Source organism: Vigna unguiculata, chromosome 3, assembly GCF_037176805.1.
Source record: "Vigna unguiculata cultivar grain cowpea cultivar isolate G323 ecotype 2 chromosome 3, ASM3717680v1, whole genome shotgun sequence".
Classification (NCBI taxonomy): domain Eukaryota; kingdom Viridiplantae; phylum Streptophyta; class Magnoliopsida; order Fabales; family Fabaceae; genus Vigna; species Vigna unguiculata.
Genome location: NC_140794.1, coordinates 64,965,818 through 64,984,767, shown reverse-complemented (window position 1 = coordinate 64,984,767; position 18,950 = coordinate 64,965,818). Strand labels below are relative to the sequence as shown.

At 32.9% G+C, this 18,950-nt stretch overlaps 3 protein-coding genes and 1 long non-coding RNA gene across 5 annotated transcripts; 2 read left to right on the top strand and 2 right to left on the bottom strand.

Moving 5' to 3' along the window:
* Positions 1-3,909: 3,909 nt before the first annotated feature.
* LOC114175588 (uncharacterized) lies at positions 3,910-5,539 on the top strand. The gene is made up of 3 exons (XR_003602864.2): positions 3,910-4,075; positions 4,183-4,263; positions 5,278-5,539. It is a non-coding gene; the product is annotated as an uncharacterized LOC114175588 (long non-coding RNA).
* A 523-nt stretch (positions 5,540-6,062) lies between these two features.
* EER5 (proteasome family protein) lies at positions 6,063-12,744 on the bottom strand. Of its 2 annotated transcripts, none has more exons than XM_085671514.1 (12): positions 12,366-12,744; positions 12,158-12,251; positions 11,983-12,072; positions 11,199-11,264; positions 10,889-10,978; positions 10,573-10,629; positions 9,923-9,984; positions 9,436-9,532; positions 7,106-7,182; positions 6,945-7,019; positions 6,720-6,825; positions 6,063-6,598 (listed from the first exon to the last, which is right to left on the bottom strand). In XM_085671514.1, the coding sequence occupies exons 1-12, from the start codon at positions 12,668-12,670 to the stop codon at positions 6,467-6,469; spliced, it is 1,251 nt and encodes a 416-aa protein (XP_085527640.1). In that variant the 5' UTR covers positions 12,671-12,744; the 3' UTR covers positions 6,063-6,466. The 2 variants fall into 2 exon arrangements, with proteins under 2 accessions (XP_085527640.1, XP_027921716.2); XM_028065915.2 differs by having other exon boundaries at positions 9,445-9,532; positions 12,366-12,743.
* A 1,205-nt stretch (positions 12,745-13,949) lies between these two features.
* Positions 13,950-14,736, bottom strand: LOC114179702 (uncharacterized). Its single transcript, XM_028066117.2, has 2 exons — positions 14,426-14,736; positions 13,950-14,333 (listed from the first exon to the last, which is right to left on the bottom strand). Exons 1-2 carry the CDS (start codon positions 14,493-14,495, stop codon positions 14,068-14,070), a joined length of 336 nt encoding a protein of 111 aa, XP_027921918.1. The 5' UTR covers positions 14,496-14,736; the 3' UTR covers positions 13,950-14,067.
* Positions 14,737-15,743: 1,007 nt separating this feature from the next.
* LOC114176692 (uncharacterized) lies at positions 15,744-18,329 on the top strand. Its single transcript, XM_085670847.1, has 8 exons — positions 15,744-15,954; positions 16,050-16,305; positions 16,444-16,508; positions 16,582-16,646; positions 16,889-16,975; positions 17,056-17,186; positions 17,512-17,617; positions 17,801-18,329. Exons 1-8 carry the CDS (start codon positions 15,749-15,751, stop codon positions 17,971-17,973), a joined length of 1,089 nt encoding a protein of 362 aa, XP_085526973.1. The 5' UTR covers positions 15,744-15,748; the 3' UTR covers positions 17,974-18,329.
* Positions 18,330-18,950: the final 621 nt, after the last annotated feature.

Below are 18,950 nucleotides of genomic sequence, written 5' to 3'. Positions count from 1 at the left end.
GTGATGGAAGATTAGAATGGTATGTATCAAGTAATAGGTTCTAACCTTGGGCGATTAAACTATTGCACACACAAAAAATTGGATTATTCCTTGTTTTTGTGATGTCTGATTCCCACAATCTGAATAGAATGAAGAAAAATGTGAATGACAAGTAGCTTAAAACTAAAATTATGTAATTTATATTATAAAAGCAAAATTGCTACAGTTTTATGATAATAACATCCTCTATAATAAAATTGTAATTAAAAAACCATATATCTCAACAGCTAGTTAAATCTTGTTGTAAAAAGCGGAAAAAATGTTACGAAAATTTATAAAATCTTTTTTGTTCAATTTACCTTTTTATGATTTACTTCTTCTTTTTACTCATGTTCAAACTGTGTTATGAGGTCTTTTAAGATGTGTCGAAAAAAGTGCTTAAGTTAAAAAAATTAATTATGATACATTTAAAAAAAAAAAGTGTTGGGAACGTGTTTAAGAGGTATCAAAATATGATCTGTTTGTTCATATATTCATTAATTAAATTTAAAATTCACCTCCTTTAAGAAATTAGATTATCTATTCAATAATGGCACTGATAAGTTCGTGTGCGTAAAATTGCCTCATTCACACAACCAACTTCAAATATATCACTCTAAGAAATGCTATAGTGATGGAGTTGTGTAATAAAACTAACACATTGACCTTTTTCACCTAAAATATGTACCTTTTTCTATGATGTACGGATATCGGTATTTCTTTTGAAAATAATAATACAATACCTAATAATGTTTATTTAAAAATGTAAAATAATTCTTAAAAACATGATAAATATATAATTGTTATAGTGTAATTTTAAATTAAAATCATATGTATCGAACATTGTCAACAAAATTCATAAAAATTATTGTCATTATAATTCATAAATTTTATGCTTCATTAATAAATATCGCTAAAGTATCTTAAAGTATTATATATATATATATATATATATATATATATATATATATATATATATATATATATATATATATATAAAAGACAAGGATATGTGGACACTTACAAGTAAACTTAGTTATCTTTATATATTATAATTTAATTATTTCTCTATTCAATATAAGGTTTCAAAAACATATTATTAAAATAAATAGTTTTCTTTTTACTGTTCCGAAATTTTTTTAGATACATATGGAGATGAACATTCCGGAAAGTAATTTTAGATATGGTTATACCTTCCGAAATATTTATTATTTAAAATTATAATTTTGAAATTATGTATTTCAAAAAAATACATTCATTTTAGATCGAGTGTTGAAATATATTTTTTCAGAACATTGACAATATTTTTATATTTTAGATCGATTGTTTTCGAAATTAATTTTCGTAACATTTAATCAGATGAAGTATTCCAAAAGACACTGTTCAAATCCAAAAATACTATCCAAACACCTAATCCAAAAAATATTAAAAAGTAGAGATGCAAAATTTTTTATTATAATTTTAATGAAAGAAAGTTTGGGAATCACAGGTTTTATGAGGTGTAGGAAGAAAAAAGAGGAGGGCAGGAAAACACCCTATAACCTGATAGTTCAGACTGCTCAAATTCTTTTCAATATTTGGTTACATATAATTTTTCATTGTGTTGAATATAATTATTTTGTTAATATAATATATTTAACCTCTACTTTATTACTTGATTACTTTTTGTTCTCAGTATGTTTCTTCATTAATTTACACAAACAATAAGTTATTAATATTTATTTTTTCAATTATTTTACCTGTAGAAATTCTTTAGTTTTATAAGATACTTAAATTTAAAATTAAACATAAAAAAAAGGCTCTGCTGACTTTTTTTTTTTTTTTTAACTTTTTTAAAATTTATGTGTGCCGGTTTGCGCTATTCTATCCCATCCAAATGTGAAATAAGCCAAACAGGAACGGATGAGCTTAAATTGCTAACCCTAATACAAACACTGCAAGAAAAAAAAATATTGTCGTAATATCTTCGATCAATTGCAACAAGATCATGGTATGCTTTTATCAGTAGCTCACACCAATCATGACTTCAATGTTTGTTAAATATCTCTCTGGGATCTTCGACACAAAACTAGTTTTTTGTTACAGTGGGAAAAATAATTCGAGTATCATCATATATAGCTGCAACACTTAGAAAATATCTCCTCAACGTTTTCTGCTTAAACGAGAACTTCTCATATTATTGATTGAGAAAGAAGATGCTTACAAAAGAAGACTACAAAAAGGCTTATATACAATGGGGAAAACTGCAAAAGCAGATGTAACAAACCTAACAATCGTAAAATTAAACCTAACAATCATAAAAATAGAAGACATAACAAATATATATCTATGCCATGCTTGGTTCTCTCATAGAAAGTCAGATTTTTGGCAATGTGAATGGCAGAACTATTGTCACATAAGGTTGAATAAAGGGTAGAAACCGAGACATGTAAATCTTGAAAGAGATAGTGAAGCTAAGGATTTATATTCTGCTTCAGAAGAAGATTTTGATAAAGTGGTCTGTTTCTTTAACTTCCAAGTGATAAAAGTTGTTTGAAGAAGCACAGAAAACCCAGAAACTGAGCGTGTGGTAGTGGCACAAGCTGTGAAAGTATACAGGACTTTGCATTATGGTAGTTTTTGCTTAAGTGTTCATCCAAAACGGGAATCCAGAAAAGAGGATTTGTCTCATTTTGGTGTGTTTAGGCCACCATATGCAGTTCTTGTCTTATTGAATTTTCTCTGTGCAGTGGCTGGACCATCTTCATCTTACGTACTATAATTGTCATATAGCAGTAATTCAAGTATCAAAGTCTGTCAGTCACCACATGCTTTTCCAATAATACATGGACCTTTTCAATTTACCCCTACTTCCCCTGCTGCATCACCTTAAAATGTTAATTGTAACACAACTAATGTGCTACATAAAATCAATGATAAAGGAAACATTTATTTCTAAGTTTAACTTTGAATTGTACCAGAATCCACTAGGATTGGTGTAGTGATGGAAGATTCCAATGGCATGTATCTAGTAATAGCTTCTAACCGTTAGAAATTCAAGTGTGAGTCTAAGTCCCACATTGACCAGAAATGAGAAAGTAGAGCACCATATAATGATCATGGCCCATAAACCCATCGCCTTAAGGTTTTGGGTTGAGAGTGGTGTCAATATCTTATGTGATTAGGCTCAGGTCTCATTGGTGTTGTATCTCCCCAATGAAACCCCCTCTTTATAAACCTATGATAATATCATCATCCCCTATAATAAAGTTCTAATTAAAAAACCATATATCTCAACAGCTGGTTAAATCTTGTAACAAAAACCGGAAAAAATGTTTCGGAAATTTATAGTTTTGTTCTTACTTTTTTATGGTAATGGTATCTAGGAATGGTTTAATTAAGAGATACTGATTTACTATTTTTTACTCATGTTCAAACTGTGTTATGAGGTCTTTTAAGATGTGTCGAAAAAAGTGCTTAAGTTACAAAATAATAATTATGATACTATTAGTTAGATTTAAATAGATCTTAACACTTCATATGTTAATAACACTTCATATCTTGAAAGACTATTATGTAATTATGTAGCTTGCTGTAAAAAAAAGTACAGCTTCGTTGGACATTAATCACATTAGTTGGACCTAAGTCCAGCGAACCATGTCCCATATAATTGATAGTCCAGACTGATCAAATTCTTTTCAATATTTGGTTACACATAATTTTCCATGTATTGAATATACTTAAATAGTTTTATTAATTATTTCGTTAATATAATGTGTTTAATATACACCGTAAAGCCCACTTTTGTTTTAAAATTTTTTGGCCTGATTTGATTAAAAAGGCCCAAGTCAGCCCACATTTTTTTACTTTCAGAAAAAAGAACTTTCAAACTCCTCTCACTCTACTTTCTCCACTTAGCTTCCTCTCCTTTTTCTCTCAAAACTCACTCCTTCACAACAATTGTTCCACATATTTTCTCATATTCTAACTTAGTTTCCACCACTTCTTGAAGCAAAGAGTGAAATTGGGACTTTTGTGGAGTTCTTGTCGGAACAAACTGAACGTTCCTTTCTTCTGAGTAAGTTAACCCCAACTTTGCACTCTTTCATTTTTAGTCTTTGAAGTTTCATCTCTGTCTAAGTTCGATCAAGATCTCATTTCTTCCCCTGCGTTCTTGCATGTCAGCTTCTTAAGCTGTATTTAGATTTTCTAGTGCTTTTCACTTGGAGTTTTCTTCCCCTCCCCCTCACGTTAGCGCCAGTCAAGGTAAGGGAAGCTAGGGCTTTTCACGTTTTAAAAATATCTTGCTTGTTTTGGTTCTATTTCGTGTTTAAAACGCTTGGATGATGATTGTGATTCTGTGAAAATATACTGTATATGATTTTTTGGCTGGATTTCTAATATTGTATGTAGGAGTAGGAGAGAAACTGCTATTCTCGCTCAGGCGAGAATCCTTTAGCCTAAGCGAGAGTAGCAGAACTCTCCTTTATCTTTATGAGAGTTGTTGCTCAAGCGAGAATTCTCGCCCAAGCGAGAGCAATCTCGCTTAAGCGAAAAAGTCTAGCTTAAACAAGAACTCGCGGATGTGCATTGTGCTTGTTGTTCGAGTTATCGCCTAGACGAGAAGGTTCTGGCTTAAGCGAGGGGCGAGACCTTCTAGCATAAGCGAGAGTGGTGTAGACTTGTTTTTAATACTCTTATTTAATTTGTGGGTGACTGTATTCTTTGAGAAAACATGAAGTATGCGACTATGCATGTATTATGGAATATTTTGACCTGAAATTGTTGTGCTTGGTATGAGATGAGAATTGATGTGTGAGAATATGTATATGGTATATGTTTGATGTAATTCCATGAATTTCTTTGAGAGACTTTATGATGGTTTTCTTGTAGTGTATGTAATGAAATAAGGATTCAAGAACTGCTTCTTGACACTCTAATGAATCAGTCAGACTCACATAGAGTAGACTAATTCAAGTGGTGAGAGTAGCATGAAGTCCTAGTCTTTGGCAAGATAATGACCTTAGATGATTATTGGACTAACCTTATGGTGGTAGAGTGAAACCCATTGGAAATAACTCTGTAGAGCAGTAGAGGCCACTACAAGTGCAAACAACAGTATCTGGATGATTGAGCTACAAAGTCTTTTATTGTTTGCTATCACGCTTTGTGCTTGCTTATTTATCAAAATATATTTTTCTTTAGCTTACCCTTCTCTCTGTGTCTGTTTCTTATTTGACTTTTTCTTTTTGTAATGATCACTAATGTTGGTGTGAGCAGATGTGAAAACTTCTGGTGATCGTGCAGATAGCGGAGATGCTGCTCTTTAGTGTAAGCATTTTTGTTATCGTTGTTTTAAGCACCTTTTAAAACTACTTTTCTCTTGTAATTTCTTGCTATGTGAGCAATCTTTTAACTAAACTATTTTGTTTTATGAAACATGTTTATAGCATTATTCTATATCTATAGTACTTTTATCTTGATATATTTTGGATAATTGTAAAAGTTTGATTCCTCTATTTCATATATTATGATTATGTGATGTTTTGTTTATTAAAATTTATCCATTAAATGGAATGTTATACACTTCATTACTTGGCTAACTCTTAATATTTTCTGACTACATTTCTTCATTTACTTATAATAAATAATAAATCATTAATATTTATTTATTTTTAATTATTTCACTTGTAGAAATTCTTTAGTTAAGATACTTAAATTTAAAATTAAACATTAAAAAAATAGCTTTTTTATTTTTTATTTTAGTTATGTGTGCCAGTTTGCTAGCCCGAAGTTAGGGAAACACTGGCTAGTCTATCCCAACCAAATGTGAAAATAAGCCGAATCGGAACGGATGAGCTCACATCGCTAACCCCTAATACAAACGCTGCCAAAAATAATATTATAGTAACATCTTCGATCAATTGCAACAAGATCTTGGTATGTTTTTATCAGTGGATCAAAGGAATCATGATATCTTTATGGGATCTTGGACAAAAAATTAGTTTTTTGTTACAGTAGGAAAAAGAACTGGAGTATCATCCAACACATACAACCGCAACACCTAGGAAAATAACTCCTGAACGTTTTAAAAAACAGAGAAGAAATTGGGAGATGTAAACATATGTCCAGTATCAACATAGATCCATAGCCTCAGGCAAAAAAAAAAAAGGTTATTGCAATGAGGTCAATATCTTCAATGGTTTATTTCCACCTATAGCATCTTTGCAGTACACAAGTGGAAGCTAAACTACAATTCAATCTGTGGGAGCTAGCATCAAAACAAAATAGTGATGGATTTGCTTTAAAGCTGAAGCAGCGCTATGATATTTTGATGATCCAAATGTTTGGAAGAATTCTCGAACATTCAATACAACAACTTACGGTTGAAAAAACTGTCACAAAGTCACTCTGTCATTACCATGCTTCCTCGCCCCTCTGAATTTCAGTGTCATCAATGACATTGTCCCTAAGCATTGACAGGCTTTCCATTTAATTTAGGGAAAGGGTCTTGCTTGCTCAATACAACCACTTTGCTTTTATGGGCAAAGTAACCTTTCATAAGATTTTTAAATATCAGTATCGCCATTATACACTCTACCTGCAAAAGCACCACATGTCATAAAACAAAATATTACTAAAAAAACATATCTTCCTTCACTTATTTTTGAAGGAATAAGCTGTAAGCAGTAGAAAGCAATGACGGAATTTAAAAAAATTACCTCATCCACGTCCATATCAATTTCAAGCCATTTTAACGCTTTAACAATAACTTCTAACTTCACCTGATGAGCTCTGTTTGGGTCCTTCTGCTTTTGAATGATGTAACTGCCATGTTACAACCCAGTAATAAAATGAAAATGATGATTTCAGTAAATAGTCAAGTCATTTATTAATCCTAATATGCTTTGGTATAAGAGGGTGCAACGGTGATACTGGATTCTTACATCTTCTTTACTAATCTCTGGTAAACTTGAAGTTCTAACTTCTCCAGGACAAGATATACACCTGATCTCAAGAACCTACAAGAAGTGAATTCTATTATGCCCTCTTGATTAAACATAGGAACAACGGATCACAATAATGAAAGAATGATGGGCAATTATACCGGTCTTCATGCTCTTGGAGTGCACGTCGAAGAAGCCGAAGGTCACCCCTTCTTAGAGCTTGTACAATATTAATATACTGTCCAAGGTAAAAAAGACTACTAAAATTAACATTTCAAGGCACATAAAGATGTAAATACTGTAAATGTCAACTACCAAATGCAATAACGCTGATGCATGTCTTCTCAGAAAAATTATTCTACAATATAAACAGCCACTACACATTTTTCCCAGAGCTTGATGATAACGAAATGTTTTTCAAAAATTTCCCTTTGAATAAAATGACAATTTCCTAGAGAAGTAACCATTCTGAAAATAGATGTTATGATTCATGAAATTCTAACAAACGGGTATACCATATGTTATTACTAATTGTGGCAGAAGCATAAACATAATAACCATCATCAGTACCAGGATGATCATATTTTGAATATAAATTATTCTATTACAAAGTATGTTTATTAAAAAAAAATCCTATAAAAAGATGAGTTCCAATCAGGAACTTAAAGGGGTATATGGCCAGCAAACTTACACTCAATCATAATCAATTTCATTTATTTCATTTTGACTTGTCTGAGCAGGGTTAGCCTAGTCATTAATCAATAAATTTATCGAGAAGCACAAATAAAAGAAGATAATAAGGAAAATGAAAAAAGGAAATTCTTTGAGCTCAAATTAGTATGTGGATAAGTTAAAATTAAACTTTGGGAAGAGAGTCGAACTAGCTCCACATGCTATGTGCATCTTTGCATGTGAACTCTCCAAGTGAAGAACCCCATCACAAATCTAGAGATATTGACATCCCTATTGGACGAGAACTTGTTTCCTTAATAGCACAATTGTCCAGCACTTTGGATTTGGCTTATCTTGCTACCAACTATCTAGATCAGTTGCCAAGGAATTTCACAACCAAAGTTATGGGTTGAAGGTTACTCATAGCGTGCAAGGAATAGCTTATTTGTCTCAATCATTTTTAGTGGTTCAATTCCAACTAGGTACTATTTGTCTTCTGCTGGAATTTTGCCAATCACGCCATTCGTCTTCCGCTGCTAGGCATATGGTGTCTGTCATGTCCTTTCCCATAAAAGTATCATCTATTTGCCATTGTCCACGCAGATCATCGATGATAATCTTCTTGTCGGCCATAGTTTATTGTTGTCAGTCACAGTTGACCACCATCTGTTGTTGATGGCAATCTTGTCCATCGCAATTTATCGTTGTCCGCCACTATTAGCTGCCATTTGTTGTTGATGGAAATCTAGTCTGCAACACTCTGTCACTGTTCACCACTACTGGCCGCCATATGTTGTTGATGGCGGTCTTTGACAAAATCATCCTAATTGAAGTTATGCGGTTGTGCACCACCATCTAATATTATTCTCCAAAGTTTTTGTTGGTTGTTTATTGGCCTCTGGCTGCTGCCAGCCAAGTTTGATGTCTGCTGGCCATTGTCATATGCCAGTAACGTTTGTCACTGAAACATCTCCAAATATTTTTTTCAAAGCTAGATGTCTACTTTGCAGTTTGTGCTCAAATTGTCTTTGCCAATGGAGTTATTTGGACTTCATTGTGCTTTTGATTTTGATAGCACACTCTTGAAGTCTATTATAATCAGTTATCCAATTCTTTTAGTTGTTGGTTGTGTCATAGTGCATCTTGTTCTAAGTCAGGGCTCCCACATCTATTGTCTCATCCGAGAAAAGTGTTGTCTAAAAAAGTTTGTACTATGTTTGTCGGATCAAATGACCAGCTTGCAAATGTGCTGACCAAGTTCTTAAGAGACTTGGATTGAGTTTATCTATTCCAAGCTTGGGTCATACAATTTATATGCTCCAACTTGAGGGGAAATGTTGAAATAAGTAATAAATAGTGCATTGGGAATCATTTATCCGCTGTAATCATGATTATCACCTAGTCTTGTACCTAAGAGTCTAGTGCATTCTGTTAGTTGTAACTAGGAATCTAGGGTAGTCTTTAGATCTTTCATCTTCCATTGTATGAGTTTTTATCATTATAAATAGAAGATCACAAGAGGTATTTCTTAAGCCCTCAATTTTACATTATCTTTTTACTCTCAACTAAGTTAAAATAAGAAAGTTTCTGCAAATTAATTTACGTAGAAACTATTTTCACTTTTCTTTTCTTATTTCTTCTACTACAAGTCTTAATGAAATAGTTGTATTCAAACAAGCCCCAAGGGTTATGGCTTATAAGGAAACGTAACAGATTTGACACCTATCGCATCTAAAAGGTTTACAATCAATAAAAATAAGACAAAAGTATTTATAGTAACACAGAGAAAGATGAAAAGTTAAAATCCTCAAGAAAGCACCTGACATACCTCAAGTAGATTGTACTTCTCCAAGAGACTGCTTTTAGGTAATATACCAATCGAAAGCTTCACTGGAATTAGATGTTTCAGTATCATCCTATGCCCAAAAAACATTAAGTCACACACCTTATACTCGAAAAGATAGTTTATATGGCTTTCTTTTATTACATTCCTTTAACTATGAGATGAAATTTTTTATCAACCAAAGCTATTCAACCTCTAACAGGTACCTATTCATTTAACTTATTCAGATATTTCTTTTATTGGCTTAGTAAAAACAACAGTATTTGACAGATAAATTATATGAGAAAAATTGTGTTAATAAACTATTTCTAAGAGAATGCACAAACAATTTTAAAGCTTGGTGGTTGATGTGTCCACAAAAATAGACATATTTATAGTGCATGTATAAGTATAAAGTAAAATATATACATACAACCAACTCATTAATCATTTCATGCAAACAGTTGGCACACCTGAACCAAACCTTATATTGGCTGTACTTTGAGGATTGCAATACTTCAAGGCATACGATAATTTATAATCAGCCTGTCAAATTAAAAGTATAAACTGTATAAATAATTTAATAAAATTTCAAAGGTTATATTTTTCAATGTTCTTTGCCGTTGCACGGCTGGATAAATACAATTCAGGGAAAATTGGAGATGAAACACCCGTGAGAGAATAACAACAACAATCAGCATACAAGCAAGTACATTTACTTTTAATTTTGTTTATGAAAGAAAATGTGTTCATTATAGTGCTTAACTCTTCAATTCTTTTATTAAATTACCTAAAGTGTTATTTTCAATTATCCAAATGTTAATAAGTTGAAAATAGTGACAATGTGGTTGTTTTACTATTTTGTCCCCTTTTTTCTTTATTAGGCTGATACAAGACTGGGGTAATATCCTTCAAAAAAATTAGTAATGATAATAACTTAAAACAAGTATGTTTCAATTCAGTTTTGCTTGCAACTATTTAGGAAAACAGCTTTCTATTGAAAGTGCATCAACTAAGAAGGAATGTGAACAAGGTACAGTTACCCAAAATTACAGAGCACACATTAAAGAATGTGTCCAAACATAGTAAACAAGCAGGTCATAAGTTGAATTAAGAGAAATATTGATTACTTACAGCAGAAAAATTTTCATTGAAAACTTCAAGACGACCTGTATAGTACATGTAAGTAACCTGAAATACATCACAAAGATAGATAATCAGAAATTATGTGTATAATAAATTGAATTTAATCAAAATACACTACGTGTATAAAATTATGTCATCCAATCCAATCATAGGTTGTCAGTGCATGGTAGAGTTATTGACTTGACTTTTGCACACTTATTTTGAATTACGTACCTAAAATAATTTTTAAATGGTTGCTAGTACAAAAATCTTCAAACTAACATAGCATAAAAATTAAACCCATACAAATTAACTCATTTCTAACCTTGTCTCTTTTGGGAAATTCCTCAAAATCAAATATACGTGCAGTTTCAATGCTTCTTATTACGCTACGACAAAGGTGGACTGTGCCAAGCTGCAAGACATTCACAGAATAAAAATCAAACTCTAATTTCAATTTTCAACCACAAATCTCATGTCATCCCTGTCCGAGCCCCTGATCCCATTGGACATGTCACACATATGATTACTCCAATATACAAGTTCATATTAGTGCCATTGCATATCAACAAATGAGATCGTAAACTATGAAAGTATGAACCATTAAAAAGGGAAGAAAAAGCAGCAACAAATACCTTAAAGTAAATCTTGAATAATTGACAAGTTACATATAACGCTCCAACACGCTTAGAGCCTTTTCCCTGGAATGGAATTGAGTTATGATTTAGTATAATACCTATGATATGAAAGCAAAATTCCACACAATCACTTGAAGCAGTCAGCAATCAATTAACATAGAAGTAGATCGAAGACACAAAGCATGGACAATTTTTTTTCCTTGGACGGAATGTAGGCTTTCTTCCAAAGTATGCAGAACACTAGAAGAATACGCAGACACAGCAGAAAAAATTCGTCGTAAGTGCTACACGAACAATTAGGTTCTAAGTTGGCCAAATATAATACTACAATAAAGTGGAAATCTATAATAAACATTTTTTATGTTTAATTTGGATGTTCTCTACGGCTAAATATCACGTGTTTGATGAGTGTTAATCCCATTATCTCCTCTTCCACCTAGTTCTAATAGACAAGAAAGTGAATTATGACAAATTATCAGTAACAAAAATACTAATTTTTTTACGAAAACACGTATGTTGGTTACGGTTAGTGTTTATCTTCTATATCTAAGTTTCCGGAAGATATAAAATCCACAGCATATTTATTGGCTTCGAAGCAAGAGAGAGAGAGAGAGAGAGTCAGATACTAAACCTAGCTGCAATAATCATTTGCATCATTTGCGCCTGTTTAGTAAGGGCGTCTATGACACAAAATTGGATTTGAAATTATCGATTCCAAACTAAATTTGAAAAAAATAACTGGATTTCAAATGAAAATGAGTTGACGGAAACAATCACATACCGCAAGGGTGCCAAAAACTTTCATAAGGACGGAACCAGCGCCTTTCAACTTCTCAGGAGACTTCCCATTGGAAGCCAATTCTTTATCAGCCTAAAATTAAAAGAAAAAAAAAAATCACAGACCCAACCAAACTTCCACATAAAGAGAAAATATCACAGCTAAGTATAAAAATTACCTTCTCCGCAAGAACCCTAATATCGTAAACAATAACGTACAAAGCTTCCAAAGCCCACGCGGATTCCCAATTGCGAAACTCCTGGATAAACGCACTGAACTCCAAGGTTCCAATTTAAACACAGGAAAGAAGTAAACTCAATTGAAACAATTCAAATAACAATAAGAAGAAGAAGGAGAAAAAAACAAGGGGGGGAAAGTAAAGTTACTTGGCGGTTTTTTCGAAAGCGTTGTAGGCTTCGAGCAAGTTGTTCTGACGGTAGTTTTGGAGGGATCGGAAGAGGGGAACGAGGATGTCGGCGAACTGAGAATAGTTTTCCGATTGTTTGATGAGTCTATTGGCGTCTTGGAAGAGGTTGAGAGCGTCGGCGAGAGAGAGAAGGTAAGGGGAATTGGAGGAGAGAGCAAAGAGAGACTTGAACGAACTTCCATCTTGCGACGAAAGAGCGTCGGAAAAGCGACTCAGATACTCTGTTATCCTTCTGTGAGCTTCTCCCATGCTCAGGTACGCCATCGCTAATTGCTACTACTTCCTTCCCAACACTCTTTCTCCACCCCCGAATAACAACACTCGCTCCCAGCTGCTACTGAAAAAATGCTTTCGTGGGAGACCAATTTTGGGCTTTTTCTTCACCCCTTCGGCCCATTTACGGATCGGCCCACTATCCCAAAAACTAAACTTAAATGTAGTTTGAATGATGATTTTAAGAAACTCTTTGGTCTGGTTTGATCTATTTATTTATTACAAAAGTCAAGTTAAGATCTTTTAACTATTTAAATAAAAGGATATTTAGAAAAAGCTGGTTAGGTCTATTACATTGATTTATTCAAATATGTTTTAGAAGAAACACTAAAATTTTAAATTTTTGGCATAATCAGTTCAACTTAATTAAATAAAAGTAATTGATAATTACAATCTAATTTAGATAAAATATATTATTAAATGTGAACAATTTGTTCTTTCGTATTGAATATGCTTAAAAAATTGTTATAGTATTCATGAGAGCTTGAAAAATTTAAATATTGACATAAACATTTTTATGGGTTTACCTTATATAATTAACTTTATCTATTTTATTATTTACTTTTTGTTGTTGCAAATAATAATATAATTGACCTTTGTTAATATGCATATTATATTTTTGCTCACGTAGGTGGTGATAATGATGAAAATGGACACGCCGCGTAAATACTAGTGCTCTTGGATAATAGTAGATATCACTAAAAAAATGTTACTAAATTCAATAAACTTAAAACTATACTATTCGATAATTGCATTTTATAGCCTAAGATTTAATCATTCTTTGTGGCCCTACATATTTCCAACCACACAAACAATAATTTCTTCCGTACATGGAGACAAAAGGAAACCGATTACTTTTAGCTAGATCCGCAATGCGTGCAACTATGCTGAGATGTGATTGAAGAATTATTATGGCAAGTCCTAAAGAAAAGCCGCAAATTCAACTCTTCAATCTCTATATATTCCCTCTGTTCGGCTAATAACTACTACTCAAAACACTTCAACCAATGCACGTCACAAAAATCAGTGAAAACCACCATCAAATACTTCAAATGCATTGTATCGTGACACCGATTGATCATCAATTGATGCAACCTCACCACTCCTTCCATTCAAACCTGTCACTATACCCAATGCAGAACTTCAGTTACAGATTTTAAGTCGTGTTTATCTCTGTTACCTGTGAAGAAAAGTTGAAACAAAACACTACATCTTCACATAGCGGTTCCTAGTTGGCAACAAATTGAGGGGTTACATGCACAGTATATAACATACCAGAACAGAAACTTCTTCTATTATTTACATAATTATGAAATAAGGTTTCATTCATTGGGTTTGGCATGTACAATACATTCACATGAATTCTTTTCCAAAACTTGATCATTCATTCAATTTACTGAATGGCTAGTCCAGAACAAAACCCTGGAAATAGATCTCTGCTTGCACCCACGCTTGCGAAATTCTGCGTTGTTGGAGCTTCTCGCCGCTTCCATTTGGTCATGCTGAAGACTCACGTTCAACATGTTCCACATCACCTCAACATCTCTGTACCCACACATTTGCACATCATCACGAAGCTTCAACAACCCACCACTGATTCCCCCACAATCACCGGTGTATTCACCGGTTCCGCCGACTCGGCCACCGGAAATCCCTGTTATAAAGATAAACCCGGTTATAGACATAATCAGAAGCATAAAGAATGAATATTTGAAAGAGAAAGATAGAAGGGTAGAAAGGACCCACTTGATTTGCGAAGCTTGATACGAGCAGAGAGTGCAATCCAAGTTTTTGTGATCTTATGCCACCAACCCATGTGTGAAGTGAACAGAGAAATGAGGCATAGAATAAGAGATTAATAGTAGTTTATTTGAAAGAATAGGTAGAGGAAGAGAAGGAGAAGGATATATATGAAGAAAAGGGGTTTATTTAATTGGAAAAGAAAGAGGCACCGAAATCCATAACACGTTGGTTTATGCGAGTGCCAAGCGTCTCGTGTTGCTACATTCCACAAGGCCCCCCTGGTACCGTATCGCTGCTAATACCTCAAGTACTCTGTTCGTATGTATGATGTGGTGCTTTGTTTGCTTCTGTGTGTTTTCTTTTGGATTTCCCTCTCTCTCTCCTCTTCTAAATAACTCCTCTTGTCACTTTCACTCATTCATTCTCACCTCTCTCATTCACCACCACCCTCCTCTTTTCTATTTACTCCTCCCCTTAACAATAATAATGTTCTTATTTAATGGTTTATCAATTATTCAACCAGTTACTGGTTTTGAATAAATTGAAATAGACATTCTGTGCTGTCTAATTGGAGTTACTCTCTTTAATTAATTATTATTTTTTTTTAGGGTCTATTATATGCATTTTAAATCTAATTTTATTTAAACTTATTAAGACTATTATAAATAGCATTGATAAAATTTTCGCCTATTCAATTCAAACCAGACAGTTAAATTGGAATAATCTGTTGGTCAACATTCTTTACGATTCTTTAATTACTTTTATATGGCTTGGAAATCAACGCATGCATGTTTTTAACAAATATATTAATTAGGTCACTTAAAAAGATAAATGACTTGCACGAAAGTTACGTAATAAAATTAAAGCTACTCTTCGAAAATAACATACCAACATAAGACTATTTATTATATATATATATATTCTACTAAAAATATTAGTTATTATTTTATTAAAGATTCAACGTATAAATTTATAAACGGTTTGACTAAGCAGACTGAGTGTTCAGGCAAAAAGAATGACTCCTTTAACTATACACCATAAAATTAAAAAAAAAAAAAAAGTTGCTTGACATTTAAAAAAACAAGTGTAAAATAGTAAAAAAAAAATAGTATCAAGTAGATGTAAAAAAAATTAGATGGAAAAATACCATTGTCCTAAAAAAAATCATCAAATCTTCACAATTTTACTTACTTTTCGCATGCCAAGGTATATTCATTTGATACTTTTTGACAAAGTTAAAAAAGTTAAGTGATTATTCTTTTTTACGGAAAATTATGTGTCTTCACTAGTTCTAGAATAAAGAAAGTTGATATCATATCTATTGTGATGTGGATAATAGTTTATTCCCTCGTTTCAAATATGAGGTTAGGCACAACGGAGCTGATCCCAACCCCATTCTTTTCATGCCGCCGCCATTTCCCGACACTTCACATACCCGCCGGACCCGTGCCGCCGCGCCGCCGCCGCAATTGGGTCGTCAGTTCAAGCCGTCAGAAACCTCCGATTGCAATTTATGGCAGCATCAACGACAGGTGTGTGTCTGTGTTTACGTTTTACGATGCCGGCTAATGATCCATGTTGTCATGGTTGTGATATGTGAAGCTAAGAACTATTCCCTTTTCTTCAGGACCTTAAGGGAAGGAATTTGGCCTACATGTTTTGATATGTTGTGGAAATGGCTTTCTAGACTTGTTTCCTTTTACTTGCTATCTCTCAATCTGGCTGCTGCTGCAGCATCTGATTATCCAACTCCCTCTACTTATCCCTGTGAGGACATTAGCAATTACTATACTCCCGTGAAGAATTTAGGATTAACTGGTGAAGCACTCAAGGGACAATTGAATAGCATCATTGCCCCACACCATTCCCTGTCCTACCGAGAGGTCACTGGGGGTTTTTAAATATACAGGTTTTGTTTTGTCCATTTTTATTTAAATCTTGTGCAACTTGTATACTTCCCTGAACTGTTGTGGTGGTATCTGAAATCTTCAAGTTGAACTGAAATGTTTGTGTAGAAACAGGTGTGGGAGGCCCTTAAGGTTCTTGATGCTGCTGATGTTAATAACCCAGAAGCTTCGTCTGAAATGTATAGACTTGTCACGGCTTTTAAATTGCCTAAGCTTGTTTTTATGTAACTAATTAATGATCACGATGTGCAGAGTTGAAATTTACTCCCTGAGAGTTGTCCCAAAACGGTTATCAGGAAAACCAGAGGGATGGAACAGTGAGTCAACTAATCAACTTGTTAGACTTACCGTGATTTGAATGTTAGTTTCTCGCTATCCTTTACTATCATAAACTTTTCTACATTTGCTTTTTTGCTAGTTTTCTAACATGGTCATTCTGTGCTCATGTATGCAATGCGTTTAAATACGGAAAGATGATACCCTTAGTTAGGCCATTAACCAAGTAGCAAAGTGCTCAACTTCTCAATAAGAAACTTAGTGATGAAATTTTGTTTCACAGGGGAACATCTATGGCCTCGTTCTTATGGGCTGACCAAAGGTTCATCTTTGACTGACTTACATAACATTCGCCCTGCTGATGTAAATGGTAAGGAAAGCCACTGCTCCATGATTTACATACAAGTCAAGATTGCAATTTCAGTTGCTGATGTACTAAGTATCTCTCAGTCAATTCATCAAGGGGGAACAAGTACTACGGTGAATGCGTTACTAGCTCAACCAAATGTTTGAGGCCAGCTAACAAAGAAGCTGCTTTCGACACTGAAACAGACAGGCAGAGCTGGGCACCACCTATGCAGGTCTTACTTTCTGTCCTCGTTTTAAATTATCATTTTCAGACCTTCATAATTGGTATTTGATCTTGCTTCAAATTTTATGAATATCTTGCTCGGTAGTTCTTATAGCGGCAATTCTAGAGTAGTTCTTAAAAGTTACTCTAACTTTATCATGAGTTATTTTAAGAATTTGAAATTCTGGATAGGTGTGGTGTTATTAGTGGTTGTGTGACTTATTAGTATGATAAATGTCTTGATATTGTACTCCATCTATTTGTGATTAGATTTTATGTTTCTTCATTTGGACAACTGTGAATGATAAAATTTGCTGAAGTTAAACTAATCTCAGGTTAGAGGGGATATAGCAAGGGCATTAATGTACATGGCAGTCTGTTATGGGTTTCAGCAACCAGGGGGAAGTCCAGGTCTTCGACTCTCGGATACCCCTAACATTGGTATGTTGAACTTCAACACTTTGGCTATTGAAGTTCTCATTCACAATATATTTGGAATTTTGGCACAAGCCCTTAGGGAGAATATGCATGCCTTTCGTAATAATCCTCAAATTATTAGTCTTCCCGTTGATAATGTTTAAGGGGAAAATGATGACAACTTAATGAAAACAATATTGTATGCAGAAAACAGAGAGATGGGACTCCTTTCCACTTTATTAAAATGGAATGAGGTTGATCCACCTTCAAGAGAAGAAAAACTGAGAAATGAGAGGATCTGCAAAATTTATCAGCATAATCGGAATCCTTTTGTTGATCATCCGGAGTATGCCAATCTCATATGGAAGCAAGCTTATTGAAGAGATGCAAAGAAGGGTAAATGAGGCGAAAATTGAGATAACTGGAGATGGAGAAGTGGGTATTGATCTGATGCATTAGGAAAGGAGATAAAAAGACTCAGTTTTCCCAAAATAACAAACACAAGGATGAGCGAGTACGATTGGTCTTTGGTAAGTAATATTAAAGTTCATTGGAGGGGAGACAATGCAGGGTAGGAATGATTCTAATTGTCTTTCTCTGATTTTTTCCATCTTGGAAACTTTTAGTCTCTTATTTTATTTTATTTGTAATTTTTCTGCAGTTTATCCGTGTAACTTTTGCTATTTTGTTATAGTCTTTAAGAGTTTATATATAATTATATTACTTTTATCACCCATTGTATTTGTTAATCTCATTGGGTTATGGAGAATAATCACTGATGTGTTTGGACTGGGGTATGGATTTGAGAGAGTGAATTTGTGTTGATTTGTAGATAAAGATGAAGTTGTTTGGATTAAGGAAAAAATGGTATGATTTGAGTGAATATGAGTGAAAAATTTGGGTATGATATGATTGATAAAATTTAATAAATTATAATTTTTAATAGAATAAATTGTATGATTAATATTTTACTATTCGATGTAAATAAAAAAAATGATATTAAAATAAAATTAAAAATATTATTTAAAATTAGAAAAATATAATTTATTAATATCATTAATAATTTAAAATAAATTATTATTATTTTTGATGATAACTTAAAATAATTTATAATATAGACTATTTAATTTATATCTCCACGTCTATTTAAATTTATTTTATTTTATATAATTAATCCATTTACAAAAAATATTTATTTAAATAATAATATTAATTATTATTATATAACACTAATTATTATAATAATTAAAACTAACATATTATATGTATAAAGTGTTATTTTATATATATATATATATATATATATATATTAATATCCATATAATTAATATATACTTATAATCTATATTTTATTATA